The sequence below is a fragment of the Eriocheir sinensis genome, chromosome 18 (genome assembly GCF_024679095.1).
Source record: "Eriocheir sinensis breed Jianghai 21 chromosome 18, ASM2467909v1, whole genome shotgun sequence".
NCBI lineage: Eukaryota > Metazoa > Arthropoda > Malacostraca > Decapoda > Varunidae > Eriocheir > Eriocheir sinensis.
The window spans coordinates 20,567,924-20,582,705 of NC_066526.1; the positions used below are offsets into that span (position 1 = coordinate 20,567,924).

The following is a 14,782-nucleotide window of genomic DNA, read 5'->3' on the forward strand; positions in this document are numbered from 1 at the left end:
CCTTCCTTCCTTCCTTGCTTTCCTTTCTTTCTTGCCTTTCTTCCTCCTCTCTCCCCTTGCCTTCTTTTCTCTCTTTCTACCTCCCCCTTTTCCTTTTATCTTGCATTCCATCCTTCTATCTTTCCCTTTCCTTTCTTTCCTGCCTTTCTTCCTCCTCTCTCCCCTTGCCTTCTTTTCTCTCTTTCTTCCTTCCCCCTTTCCTTTTATCTTGCATTCCATCCTTCTATCTTTTCTTGCTTTCTTGTCTTTCTTTTCCCTCTCCTTCCTTCCTTCCTATTTCCTTGCTATCTTCCCATCCTCCCCAAACTTTATCCATGTTTTTTGCCTTCCTTCCTCCCTTCTTCCCTTGCTTTCAGAATCCACAAAACCTTCCTGTACATACATAAATTAACATCTAATCAAAACGTAATTTCGTTCCTCCGCACCCAAAACTTTGTCACTTGAGTCTTGATGAATTAACCAAACTCTATTACGGCGAAAAAAAAAGTAAAATAAAACAAGATATAATTAACCGACCCTCTAATAATAACGGATGAAGAAAAAAATACCTTAATACCACTGAAGGAGTCAAGGCTATTTTTTTCTTCTTTTTATCATTTTCTTTGCGTTTTACTTCAGTCACCCTTCTCTAGTGCATTTGACAGCCTTCTTCTTCCTCCTCGTCTTCCTTTTCCTCTTCCTTCACAAAACAAGAATCAGGGAGGAAAAGTCACTCAAGTCCCCTTCTCCCCCTCCTCCCCCTCCCCTCCTGCCCCCTCCCCCCTCACCTGTCCTAATTACCTGCCAGTTACCTTAAATAATAGAAGGTAAGCTCGGCGCTCGACACAAGCTTAAACAAACACGGTATTGTATAGAGGCTGTCCCCATTCTCTCTCTCTCTCTCTCTCTCTCTCTCTCTCTCTCTCTCTCTCTCTCTCTCTCTCTCTCTCTCTCTCTCTCTCTCTCTCTCTCTCTCTCTCTCTCTCTCTCTCTCCTTCATCCTTCCCTTCCCCCACATCAGAACTGTTTTACTTTACTTTTTCCTCTGTATTTCTCTCATCCTTTCTTATAGTTCGTTTATTTTTACTTTTCTCTCTCACCTCTACTTTTTTATTATTATTTCTACTTCTTCCGCTGTTTTTTTCACTTACGTACACACACATACAAAAAAAAAAAACATAAGACCACCAATCACTACTCCAATCTTCGTTAGGACACTGTAGCAAGGAGAAGGGAAAAGGGGGAAAGGGGTGAAGGGGGAGATAGAAAAGAAGAAAAAAAAGACGGACTATGTACAAAGATAGATTGAAGTGGTCTTTTCTTATCGACACTCAGTAAACATTATGTAAATTCGCCACATCTAAAAAGGGGAGGTTGGGGTGGAGAGAGAGAGAGAGAGAGAGAGAGAGAGAGATAGCACGTGCAGGGAATGGGGAGGAAAGAAGGGAGGTAATGAGGGAGGGAGAGTAATAAGACGAGGGAGGTAAAGGTGGAGGGAGAAGGAAACGGGTGGAGGAAATTAAGAGAGAGAGAGAGAGAGAGAGAGAGAGAGAGAGAGAGAGAGAGAGAGAGAGAGAGAGAGAGAGAGAGAGAGAGAGAGGGTGAGGAAGAAAGAAACGAGAATAATCAGGCGTTGAGGGGAGGAAGACGCAGAGAACAAAAGAAACAAGATGAGGAAAAAAAGGAATAAAGGATATATGCAAGGAAGACGAAACGAGAGGAGAGGAGAGGAGAGAGAAAGAGAGGAGGGAGAGAGGAGGAATGGAGGGAGGGAGGAGGAATGGAGGGAGGGAGGAGGAAAGGGGATTACGAACCTCTCGCTGCGAGGACAAAGAAAACCTTTTCCTCTTTGAAGGTAAAATTCGCTCACACTTACAGTTCACCTGATGCTGTAATTACCATGTGTGTGTGTGTGTGTGTGTGTGTGTGTGTGTGTGTGTGTGTGTGTGTGTTAATCCATTCACCACAACCCGTACATTCAATCACACGCCACTTTTGTTTGTTTGTAATACTTAAAAATATGATTCACACGACGCGTTTCTGCAAGTATCAACACACAATAAGAAGAACAACAATAATAACAACGACGATATAAAGAACATAACAATAACAACACTAATACTAATACGAATAATAATAATAATAATAATAATAATAATAATAATAATAATAGCAAATAAAAAAACCACCACAACAGACTTCTTCATATAATGGCACCATAAATATTTATTACGACAAATCAAGAGAAATTTACTTATACACGGATGGCAATAACATGCATCTATGAGCACAATGCATTACACGCTACAACAATAACAACAAAACATCCACAACAACAACAACAATAGCAGGGCAACACTAACAGCAACAGGGGAGACAGAAGCTAAAGTGAAGGAGGTGCACAACACAAAGAGGAAAAGAAAAATAAGGCCAAGCGTGATAAAACTCATCCTCAAACACACACTCAACCCCCCTGCCCCCCACTCCCCATCCCCTCCCCCCCTCCCCCTCACACACACAAACGCACACACTTACCATTGTCAAGCGCCGCCATCTTCGCCCTGAGGCTCGAGTTGATGTCGCTCTCCGCGTAGGTCGTATCGGAGTTATTGTCGGACGAGGAGAGGGACGACCCGCCAGGCTGCATGCGGCGCCCCTGCTGGAACTTACGACCCCCTTTCATCACGGGGGAGTCGTACTCGTCCAGGTGGTTCGCGTAGTGGAGGCCGCCCTGGGGGATCTCCTGGTAGAAGTGCCCGTGACCTGACCCCAACTGGTTCATGACCGCGGCCGCGTCTGATGAGCTTCCACTACCTCCACCTCCACCTCCACCTCCCCCACCACCTCCTCCTCCAACTCCTCCTCCTCCTCCTCCTCCTCCTCTTCCTCCTTCACCACCTCCTCCTCCACCGCCACCGCCTCCGCCTCCGCCAGTACCTCCCCCGGGGCCGCTGGAGGGAGGGGCGTACTGGCCGCGGTAGTGGGACAGATTGTTATGGGCGGCGTCGTGGAGGGAGACGATGGAGGGCGGGTCTCCCAGCTCCGGCTCTGAGGTGTGGCTGAGGGGCGTGGTGGCGCGGGACCGGTTGCTGCTACGGTCACCTGCGGGAGAGGTCAGGGCAGCTTAGCCTACGATGCCTACTGCAGGAGAGAGGGAGAAGGGACATGTCTGAGGGATACTGTTTATATATCATACTTCATGTCTACTTCGTCTACTTCACACTACGGACGATTTCTACTGTTCTACTGGTCAGGGGCTTACTTTGGTGCTAGACTACGGAATATCACACGTCCAGGCATTGCTGCGAGGTTACTGAACCCCACACCTCATAAACATTCACCTCCAGCACCAGCTCCGTGGTGGAATGAAAGCAGATAAGTATTTTTTAGACGAGGAGGAGGGCGTTACCTCGCCGGCGCCTGTGCCAGGCCAAGCGATGCAGGCCCCCGGAGTTCAAAAACTCCCTTGGGAGCACAAATGTTTTAAAGGGCATAACTTTTGTTTAGGTTTCCAGGAGAAGCAGTGTGTCACAGCTTCAAACACATTTACCAAGACATGACGTTTTGTCTTCCCTGACAGTCTATAATTTTTCCACATTTTTGTGTTCCAACTTCACTTCTGAAAATTTCCTTCGAATTGCGGTTTGTTATTGCCGAGGACGCATCGACCAAGTTTCCAGAAACGTTTTCTTTGCTTGATTTTTCATATTTCATTTAAATGAATCCTTTTCAATCTTTCATGCTCCCCTGAGGGCGTGGTTTTCTTTCCTCTCCTCCGCGGCACTCGCCAGATAGCGCGTCTGCGGTGCTTTTGTCGAGGTTTATTTCTCTCCCTTTGTCATTTATTTTCCTGAACTCGCAGGAATTGTTGCTTCCCCGCCGGCGCCTCGCCTCCCCCCGGGGACTCATCATGCCGCGGCCAGGAACTCGCGCCGACAATGAGCTACCTGAGGCTTGTGTCTGATTAACGCCGCGGCCTCACGCTGCCTGCAGGGGCGGGGCGAGGCAGCCGGCAGGGGCGGGCGGAGGGGCGGGCGAGGGACGCAGGGAAGGGATCGACGGAGGAGGCAAGGCGCCCTGGGACACAATATAGTGCAGAAACTGGAGTCTCCTTCAACTCTTGTTTATTCAACAACTCCATCACGCACAAAACTATTTTTATTTTTTCCGTCATGTTTCAATCCCTTCCTTTTTCTTGGGTCATCGATACACGGAGCAGATGTCCCGCCGCCCACGCCGAGAACAACCTGTCATGTTATCTGGTCCCGCCGCAAGGCACGGAGGTCAGCCCGTCAGCGTGGGCGTGGGTTCAGTGATCCGCCGCGGGAATCTCTACCAGTTCATGCTGGCGGTATTTCGTCTCCAGCTATAATTTTGAAAGCTGTCATTTCCCCAGCACCCCCTGCCCCCCGCCCCCCGCTCCACCGCCTGCCTGCGCCCCAAACTCTGCATCACAACTTTAAAAACCTTCGTCGTGCTCGGCGCGGGAATCAACTGAAATAATAACACGGCCATTTTCCATCCGGGTTTTATTTAATCTATCGGAGATTACCAGTGAGCGCCGACAAAAGTGGACCAGAATGAAAAAGTGCCTAATTGGAGCCTTTACAGCGTGTAACGCGATTTTACAGCTTCGATGGCAGTGTCTGTGTGTGTGTGAGCGTGTGAATATATATATATATATATATATATATATATATATATATATATATATATATATATATATATATATATATATATATATATATATATATATATATATACACACACACACACTCTGCTATGATACTGTCACCAACACACACGGAGCAGTACATTTAGAGGGGTGACAGTGGCGGCGTTAGGCGGTGCGTGGCCTCCCGTAACGGTAAGCCTGTTCTTGCTAGGCTGCCTCGGCGTGTGGCTGCAGCAGCCGCCACCGCCGCTGCTCATCAGGTCCTCGGAAAGGGTGAATATCCCGTTCACGCGCCTACTCGGTCGAGTGAAGGCCACGCTCCGAACAGTAACCGGCGAGGCACCGCGTGGCACGGCGCCGCGACGCCTGCTGGAGGCGGCCAAACAGCAAGGCGTTGGGGGGTGCTGCTGCATGCACACAGCAGGTGAGGGGCGTGGGTCTCTTCTTTTTTCTGCTGGACGGCGTCGCCATCGCCGGCACATCACCCGACTGATAAGATGAGTCACGGAGGTCACCGTCCTTAGGGTGATGAATAACCCAGAGAACAAAGATATATATATATATATATATATATATATATATATATATATATATATATATATATATGATGACAACTCCCCGGTGCAGTGAACAGGCCCGGGGAGGGGGAGGAGCCCACCTCTACATATTGATCGGAGAACGTGTTTACGTTCCTCCCCGGCCCGCTGAGCCAACCCTCGGCCCAGTAATGACGGCCACGGCTCCGTTCACCCTAATACTGCCGCCATTCTTTACCCTGCCCGCCCCTGCCTTCCCGCCCCCGCCCCGCCCCGCCCCTTGCCGCCTCTCTCGTCCCCTTCCGCCTTCCCTCCGAGATGAGCCTCCGTCCACCGGGGCGGAAGACTAATAATGAAGGAAGAATACGGAAGAAGGGAAGCACAGAGGGCAATGAAGGTCACGGAGAAATTGGAAAAGGCGAGGGAGAGAGATAAAAACCCACCGTGTGCTGGGAACGCCCGGCCTGCCTCGTAATGGACAGACACACGCATACACAGACACATATATGCCGACACACGGATAATAACATGGATAAAAAAGGAAAACAACAGTAAGACAGACAGTGACAAACAGAAGCACACACATAGACAGTCAGTCCAAAGCCGAGGGCAATAAACGTGCACAGGTACATTCATCCCTTCAGGCACACCGAGACATTGACCAAAGACAGCGATGATGCACACAACGAACACATAGACACACACAAAGAGGACACAGACACATGTACGCCCAAAAGAAGAAAAACACGTATTAAACCGGTTATGCTTTGCAGGTAAAGGTACACACATTTTTTTTTTCAGAGAACCTTCTTACACTTTCTTTCCTTCTTCCATTCTAAAACATATTCCCTTTCAGTCACTCCTTCATACACCCTTGCGCCATCTCTTGCTATTCCTCTTCCTTCTCCTCTTCCTCCTTCTTTACGCCTCTTACACTACCTTTCCTACTTCTTTAAAATACATTCACTTCACGTCACTCCTTCATCCACTCTTACGCCAGCCATGACATTCCTTCCTTCCCTTGCTTTTCCTTCTCTTCCTCACCCTCCTCCGCAAGAGACGTCAACCTTTCCACACGCTAATGTTGTCTTCCTCTCGATTTCAGGTCACGTTAAGATAAGCGAGAAAAGCCTGCACGCTAACCACTCAACCAGTCAGCCAGTCAGCCACCCAGTCAACCGGACCCCAAGTCAACCAACGAACCCAGCCCAGCCAGCCCAGCGAGTCGGCCAGTCAATAGCCCACCCCGCCCCTGCACCTCCATCCACCTCCCACCGCCAAACCTCATCCGCGGAAAACGACAAAAATGACAAAATCCCGAAGAGTTGGCAGCCGGTCCGTCAAGTTTATATTCCGCAGGAGGAGTTTCCGCGGCGAAGAAACTGGCGATAAAAAACTGAAACTGAAACTGCTTGACTACACGAAAAAAGAAAAAACGGAAAAACATGTACATTACTGTTTTTCCAGGGCGCAGAAACTGGAATAAAAAAATTGAAACACACTGAAACTGCGTGAATCTTCACGAAAAAAACAAAAAAACACGGGCATTATTGCTTTCGCGGCGAAGAAACTGACAAAAAAAAATGCGTGACTAGACGAAAAATAAAAAAAGAAAGAAAAATAAAATAAAATAAAACCACGTCCGCCAAATGCCTTCTTACCCACGGAAATCCCCCCCCCCCCCCTTTTCCCCCTTCCCCTCCCGCTCCCCATGTGACTTTGAGGTGTTTCATTCAGGTGTTTCAGGTGAGACGAGCCTTGCTTAATGGCCATAAAACAGGACAATTAGACTCGACCTGGGGTGTAGGATGTGCCGAGGAGGGGGGGAGGGGGGACGGAAGGGAGGCTGGAAGGGCGTGGGAGAGACAGGGTTAGGTTAGGTTACGTGTGTGTGTGTGTGTGCGTGTGTGTGTGTGTTGAAGAGAGCAGGAGTGAGGGCAGCTGGATTGTGAAGAGGAGGGAAGGAAGAGCAGAGGAGGAAAAGGAGGAGGAGGAGGAGGAAAGGAAAGTAAAGGAGGAGGAGGGGGGAAGTGGAGCGAGTGGAGGAGGAGGATAAAAAAAAAAAATGAACTCTGCTAGAAAAAGAGGAAGAATAAAAAAAGGAGAAATTGAGTTTATGTGGAACAGAGGAAAAGAAAAAAAGAAAAAGCAAGGAAAACCAAAAAAACTAGACAAGGTAAAATTTGGACGTACATGAAAACGAAGAGAAATAAAATCACAGGAATAAAAAAATAAAAAAAAGACTTGGACACGGAGAGAGAAAACTTGCATTCTATTTCTACTCTTATTCCTCCTCCTCCTGCTCCTCCTCTACCTCCTTTGCCATTCTCCATCCGCAATTCTCTCTTCTCAATCCTCTATTCTCCTCTTCCACTTCTTCTTCCTACCTCCTCCTCCTCCTCCATTCTCCCTTTTCCATTCTCCATTCTTAATTCTCTATTCTCAATCCCCTGTCCTCCTCCTCCTCCTCCCCGCTAAGTGCTGACCATAAGCCTCTTCACAACCCGCGCGGAACCGGCTTTTGCTTCCCCCCTGAACGCCGAGTCAGCGGGAAAAACTTATAAGCAGTCACTCTGAACAGGTCCAAAAGGGTATTGCCTGGACCCCGCACGCACGCAACACAGGCTCTTGCGTACTCGTGTGTGCGTGTGCGTGTGTGTGTGTGCGTGTGTGTGTGTGTGTGTGTTTGTGTGTATGTGAGAGAGGGATAGTATTGTCAAATGATCCGCATTTTAAATCATTTCAGCGTCGTAAATAAATTGAACGAGAGGGAAACGCCATGGAGGAATGAGAAAGAGAAGGAGGAGGAGGAACAAAAGGACGGAGGAGAGTGAGAAAGAGAATAAGGAATATGGAGGAGTAAGAAAGGGAATAAGAAAGAGAGTAAGAAATGGAATGAGGAAAGTAAGAAAGGGAATACGGAAGAGAGAACGCGAAAGAAACAAAGAAATACAAAAGAAATACGAAAGGGCGGTACAGAGAGAGAAAAAAGAGGAAGGCGGGAGGACGGAAAAAACAAGAAAGGATAAGGAAGAGGAGGAAGAGGAGGAGGAAGGAAATACTCTTTTGATGCAGTCATACAAAAGCCTCTTATTGCTGACCATAACGGGGGCGACCACCATAACCACCACCACCACTACTACTACAACTACCAAAACCCACGCAATTCTATCCCTGCTCCTCTCACCATCAGTGTCACCATCATAACCACTATCACAAACACATCTGCAATCACTACCATCACCACAACCTCCACCGTCATCACAATCTCCACAATCACTTCACTATTGATACTGTTTTTGCGACTACCACAATCCCCACCACCACTACAACTACTACCACTATCACTGCAACCATCACACAATTCACATCACCACCACCACCACCACCACCACCACAACAAGAACTCACCATCACCACCACCATCACTAAAACTTCACCACTAACAGCATTCCACTTCTTTCACCACCACAATCTTCACCACCACCACCTTCACCATCATCACTAGATCATCACACATCCGCCATAGTCAGCACGTCCCAGAAAGTTAGTCAGCGGCTCAGCACACCTCGTTGGAATACCGAAGTTACGCTCAGCAGCCGCGCGTCAGCATAAATCAGCGCTGTCTGTCTGGGAGGAATAAGCTGACGGCAGGTGGGCGGAAGGGCAGGCAGGTGAATGAGGCGGCTGAATCGGATGGTAATATTCAGAGCAGGTCAGCAAGGGTCAGCACAGGTCAGCACACATTTCCATAGGTCAACATTGGAGATCTTGAGTCACGACGGTTAGTTCGATAAAAAATGACAAGATGGAAAGTCAACGGGAGAACAAGAATAAATAATGGGAGTCCGGGGAATTTGAAACAGGATAAAAAAGAAAACGAATTTGAAACAAGATGAAAAAGAAAACGAATTTGAAACCGGATATAAAGAAAATGAAGTACGGTAATAAGAAAAAATAATGGAAGTCTAAAATTTGCAACAGGATAAAAAAAATAGTCAATTCAGTAATATTTGTAATGAGAAAGAAAAACACACGAAATGATAAAGAAAATAATAAACCTTTAAAACTTGAACTGGGGAAAAAAAAGAAGCGATAAATAATAATACAAATAATGAAACTTTGAAAATTGTGTTACTGAAGAGAAAAAAAATATTAAATGTAAAATGTACGAAGCAATAAAAGTAATCAAGAAAGTCTTCAGATTTTGCAACTAGAAGAGAAAAAAATGACAAACGACAAATAATACTAGAAATAATGGGACTTTGAAAATTTCGTAAGAAGAAAAAATAAGTGATTTGAAGCCGGCGAAAAAATATGAAAAAATAATGCAAGTCTACAGAATATGTTACTAAAAAGAAAGAAAGGAAAAAGTATGAGCAATAAACAGTAATATAAATAATGGGAGTTTGAAGGTCTGGAACTGAAGGAAAAAATAGAAAGTCGACAAAACAATAATGAAAATCAAGGAGGTTTTCAAATTTTATAACAAGAAGGAAAAATGACAAACAGTAAATAATAACAAAAAATAATGGGAGTTAGAAAATTTTGTTCCTGAAGAGTAAAACACGTGATAAAAAGTCGACGAAAACAATAAAATAAATAATGAAAGTCTTCAAAATTCACATCTAGAAGGAGAAAAAAGGCGCAGAAGCAATGAAGAGAACGAAGAAGATACAGATAAATACAGGAAAACACAAGAACAGGAGATGGAGGAGGAAGATAAGGACCATAGGGGAGAACAAGCTGTAATAGGAAAAGGAGCAAAAGAATAAGGAAAGGAATACAGGGAAAAAAAAAAAAAGGAGATTAAGGAAAAGGGGTATAAAGGAGGTGAAGGAGGGAGAAAAGGAGAGGAAATGAAACCTGACACGGAGAAAACACGGGGAGAAGAGGAGGAAGAGAAGGAGAACGGGGGAGAACAAGCTGTAATAGGAAAAGGAGGAAAAGAATAAGGAATGGCATACAGGGAAAACGAAATAAAAGGAGATTAAGGAGATGGGGTATAAAGGAGGTGAAGGAAGGGAAAAGGAGAGATGAATAACTAACACGGAGAAAACAATAATAACAAATAAATGGACTTTGAAGCTATTGCAACTGGAGGAAAGAATAAGAGATATGAATCCGACGAAACCTCAAAAAGTGAAGTCTGTAAAATGTTCTAACTCGAGGGAAAAATTTCAGCTCTTCTTTTTTTTTTTCTTTCTTTTTCCTCTGGCGGGATTGTCAAGTAAAAGAAAGAAATATCGCAATACTGAGCAAAGACAAAAAAAATACGTATTCTTTCAGAGACAATGGAATGAATTTATATGAAGGAGTTGAGAAGGTTCTTTGTGAATGCATAAAGAATTGTACAAGATGAAAACAATAATAAAAACAGTAGTAGTAGTAGTAGTAGTAGTAACAGTAGTAATAGTAATAATAGTAATAGCTGTAGTAGTAGTAGTAACAACCTCTATAGTAGTACATGGGAGGTAATTGTCGACGCACGCTAATGAAGAGGACAATAAAACATAATGAACACGCAAGTAATAAGATCGAGTATGACGAAAACCAAAATAAAGGACCATGAGACCAGCAATAATAATAATAATAATAATAATAATAATAATAATAATAATAATAATAATAACAATAATAATAATAATAATAATAATAATAATGAGGAACGCACCGAAAGTCAGCCTAACCTAATCACCAGCGACATTAAAACAAAAACAAAAACAAAACAACAACAACAACACTACCACCACAACCACCATCACCACCACAACCCCCCCCCCCCCAAAAAAAAAAGTACATAGAACAAGACATTACGAAACACACACACACACACACACACACACACACACACACACACACACACACACACCAAAACCCAACCACACTTAACCAAACCACCTTTTCTTCTCCCCTTTCCCTTCCTTCCCCTTTTATTGTCTCTCTCCCCTTCCTTTGACCTTCCCCCTTACCCCCCTCGCCCCTCACCTCCTCCCCCCCGGACCCTCACCGCCGCGGCAGCCATTAATAAATAAAAAAGGAGCAAAACACCCATAAAACAGGGTTGGGGCCGCGAGTCGCCTATAAAGGGACTCGAACCCGCTATACAGCAACGAGGCCGCGGCGACACTAATACCAGCCGGACAGAATACGAAGGAGAGGTAAAGAAGACGGTAATAACTAATGGAGAAGGAGGAAGAGGAGGAAAAAGGAGGAAACGGAGGTAAAGAAGTATGAGATTAGTACGAAGAGGAGGTAAAGGAGGCTGTGATAACTAATGGAGAAGGAGGAAGAGGAGGAAAAAGGAGGAAAAGGAGGTAAAGAAGGATGACATTAGTACTGGGTGGACAGAATACGAAGGGGAGGTAAAGGAGACGGTGATAACTAATGGAGAAGGAGAAAGAGGAGGAAAAATGAGGAATAGGAGGTAACGAAGGATGACATTGATACCGACCGGAGAGAACACGAGGGGAAGATGGAGGAGACAATGCTAGCTGATCAAAAGAAGGAGAAGGAGGAAGAGGAGGAGGAGGAAAAGTACAAAAAATGGAGGACGCGCAGCTAGAAAACAGATATGAAGGGGCAAATAAACGGAAGGGATAAGTGGAGATAGTAAAAGAACGAAAAGGAGGACGAAGAGAAGGTAAAGAAGGAGAAACAAATGAAGGGAAAAAGGAGAAAAGTAGATGCAATAATTGAAAAAGAAAAGGATGAAGAGGAAAGGTAAAAATGTAAAGGAGAACACGAACGAAGGAGATGCATATGATGGATAGGCACATATGGGAAAGACAAACGGAGAAGAAAAATATGATAATAATTGATAAAAAGAGAAGAAGAACGATGAGCAGAAAAAGGTAGAAATAGCAAACACGTAGGAAGGAGACTGAGATAATGAAGAGGCAAATAAAGAAAGGGAAAAGGAAGATTGTAGGATAGGAAACAAATACTACAAAGAAGAAGAAAGGGAAGAAGGAGGAGGAGGAGATAAAGATTTAGAACACATAGATAGGAGGACATGAGATGATGTAGAGGCAAATAAAGTAAGGGAAAAGGGAAATAATAGGAGGGAAACAATTATCAGGGAAAGGAGGAGGAAGGGAAGGAAAAGGAGAAGGCACTGAGTATGGTTCTGGGAGATGTATGAGGAAAAGGAGGAGTGGAGAGAAGGGGAGAAGAAGAAGAGAAGTATGACCGAGAAGATGGAAAATAGGGAGCAGTTGCAGGAGACGAAGGAGGAGGAAAAGGAAAAAGACAGAGAAGGAAATGAAGAAGGAAGGGAAGAAGTGGAAAGGAGCTAAGACACGAAAGAAAAGGAAAATTAAAAGAATAAACAGATTGAAAAGGAGAAAGAGGGGCAAGTAGGAGAAACAGAAGAAGAGAAGGAAATGAATACGGGGAAAACAAAGGAGGAGGAGGAGATAGAGGAGAAGACTGAGGAAGGAGACGAAGGAGAATGAGACTGAGGAGGAGGAGGAGGAGGAGGAGACCAGCCATCATCACCCGTACAATAATCATCCCTTTACGCCGTCCCTTCGCCTTTATGGAGGAGCGTACAGTAGCAGGAAGGTGGCGAAGTACCTCTTGGGGGCGAGGAGGAGGAGGAGGAGGAGGAGAAGCTAAGGAGAAGACGGAATACCAGGAAGAAGGAGGAAGAAGACGAGGGTGGTGACGGAGGAGAGACCAGGAGGAGAAGAAGAAAAGGAGAGGAGAAGAAGAGGACAGAGAAGATGGAGAGTCAGGAGAAGGAAGAGGGGAAAGACACGAGGTGATGGAAGAAGGTCGAGAAGGAGGAGAAGAAAAGGAGAATAGGAGATGGAGAGGTAGGAAAATGAGGGAGAGAGTGGAAGTAATGGAAGAAGAGAAGGAGAAGCAAATAAAAAAAAGTATGGAAGCAATAAAATAATGAAAAAGAGAAATATATAATGGCCTAAGAAGAGAGAGCCGGGGAGAAGAAAATTTAAGTGAGAATAAATAAATAAAAAAAAGGAAAATGTAAAGAAATATATGGATGAACGATTAGGAAAGGTATGGTAAGGGAAGGTTACGTAAGGTGAGAGGAAAAAACCTTGTATGGCTAACTTAGAAAATAAATAAAAGGAACAAGATAAGAGAGACACGTCTGCCTTCAAACTGAGAGATACGAAGGTGAGAAGTTATTTATATGGGTGGCAAAAAGAGGAAAAGGGAATATGAAATGAGGGAGCGAAAGACGTGAAGGTGATGGAAAGTGATTTCTATGGGTGGGAAAAACAGGAAAAAGGAATATGAAATGAGGGAGACGTCTGAGAGGGTGATGGGAATAGATTTGCATGGGCGAGGAAAAGAGAAAAGAGGAACATAAAACGAGGGAGACAAGACGAGTTCAAAGAGAAGGAGAGAGAGGAGGATCAACAAATAATGAAGGAGATAGGGATGGAGGGAAGAAGGAAGATTGGGAAAGGGAATGATAGCGAATGGAGGGAGGGAAGGAGGAAGGAAGGGTGTGAGAGAAGGAGGAAGGGAGAGAGGGAAGGAGGGAGGAGGAGAAGGGGATAGGAATGGAAGGAAACAGGAGGAGAAAAAGAAAGGAAGAGAAGGAGAAAGGGAGAGAAGGCGGAGGGAAACGGGAGAGAGAAGGAGAAAGTCAAGAAGAGAGAAAGAGGGAGAACGAGGGAAAGGAATACATAGGAATACATAGGAAGAACAGACACCAGAAGACATGTCGGTCGGTCGGGGGAAGGGAAGGATGGAGAAAGTCAAGAACAAATGAAGGGATATAGAGAAGGGACAGGAAGAGGAGGAGGAGGAGGAAGGGAGAGACGTGAGGTCGTAAAGAGGCCACACCCACACTTACACCCTTCTCTCCTTCTCTCTCTCTCCCTCCCTCCCACGGCTCCACTGTTGCCAGCTAATTTGAGCATGTGGGTCTGATTACACCACCTCAGCGTTGCCAAGAAGGGGTTTATGTGGTATAATTCAAGACCAGGTGACGGCCCGTGATATTTCCTTCATTACGCTTCGCCTCTACACAGGTATTTTGTGAAGGCAGGAATTATGACTTGTTTAACATCTTTATTGTTTGTTGTGAATTGAAGTGGTGTATGTATAGAGAGAAATAATGGTAGTACTCAAGTATTTTACATTCGCATATACACACACGCTAACAAACACCTTATTCCCCTCCCGCACGGATTCCTGATAATAAAAAAGTGTACCTCTGAATAATACTGAATAAAGAAAAGGAACGAACAAAGAAGAAAAGGCAAGGCAAAAGGGAGTTTTATAAAGAGGAAGGAGAGAAACTAAAAAAAAGAAAAAAACGAAGTAGAGGCAGGAAAAAATTGAAAATGAAGGGAGTGGTTTAGTGAGGATGGAAGGAAAGAACGTAACGAAGGAAGAAACAAAAAAGGAGAAAGAAACGAGTGAGTGGTATAGAGGGGAAGCGAGGAGAGGAAAGAAGGAACAAGCATAATCCCGAATAAAAACGTTGAAAGGGAGAAGTAATACAGAGAAGAAACGAAGTATAAATAACCAAACGAAGGAGCAAAGCCAGGAGAGAAAAATCGGAGTCAGGATGGAGTGAAAAGCAAGAGAGAAAGGAAGGAAGGAAAGG

General features: G+C 44.9%; 1 protein-coding gene across 5 annotated transcripts in view; it reads right to left on the minus strand.

The window, feature by feature from the left end:
• LOC127000431 (teneurin-a-like) overlaps positions 1 to 14,782 on the minus strand; it is a 382,877-nt gene that overhangs the window by 297,152 nt on the left and 70,943 nt on the right. For all 5 annotated transcript variants that reach the window (XM_050864152.1, XM_050864150.1, XM_050864149.1 and 2 more), the window contains one exon: positions 2,515 to 3,081. In XM_050864152.1, the coding sequence (XP_050720109.1) occupies positions 2,515 to 3,081 (567 nt within the window). The remainder of the gene's footprint in view (positions 1 to 2,514; positions 3,082 to 14,782) is intronic.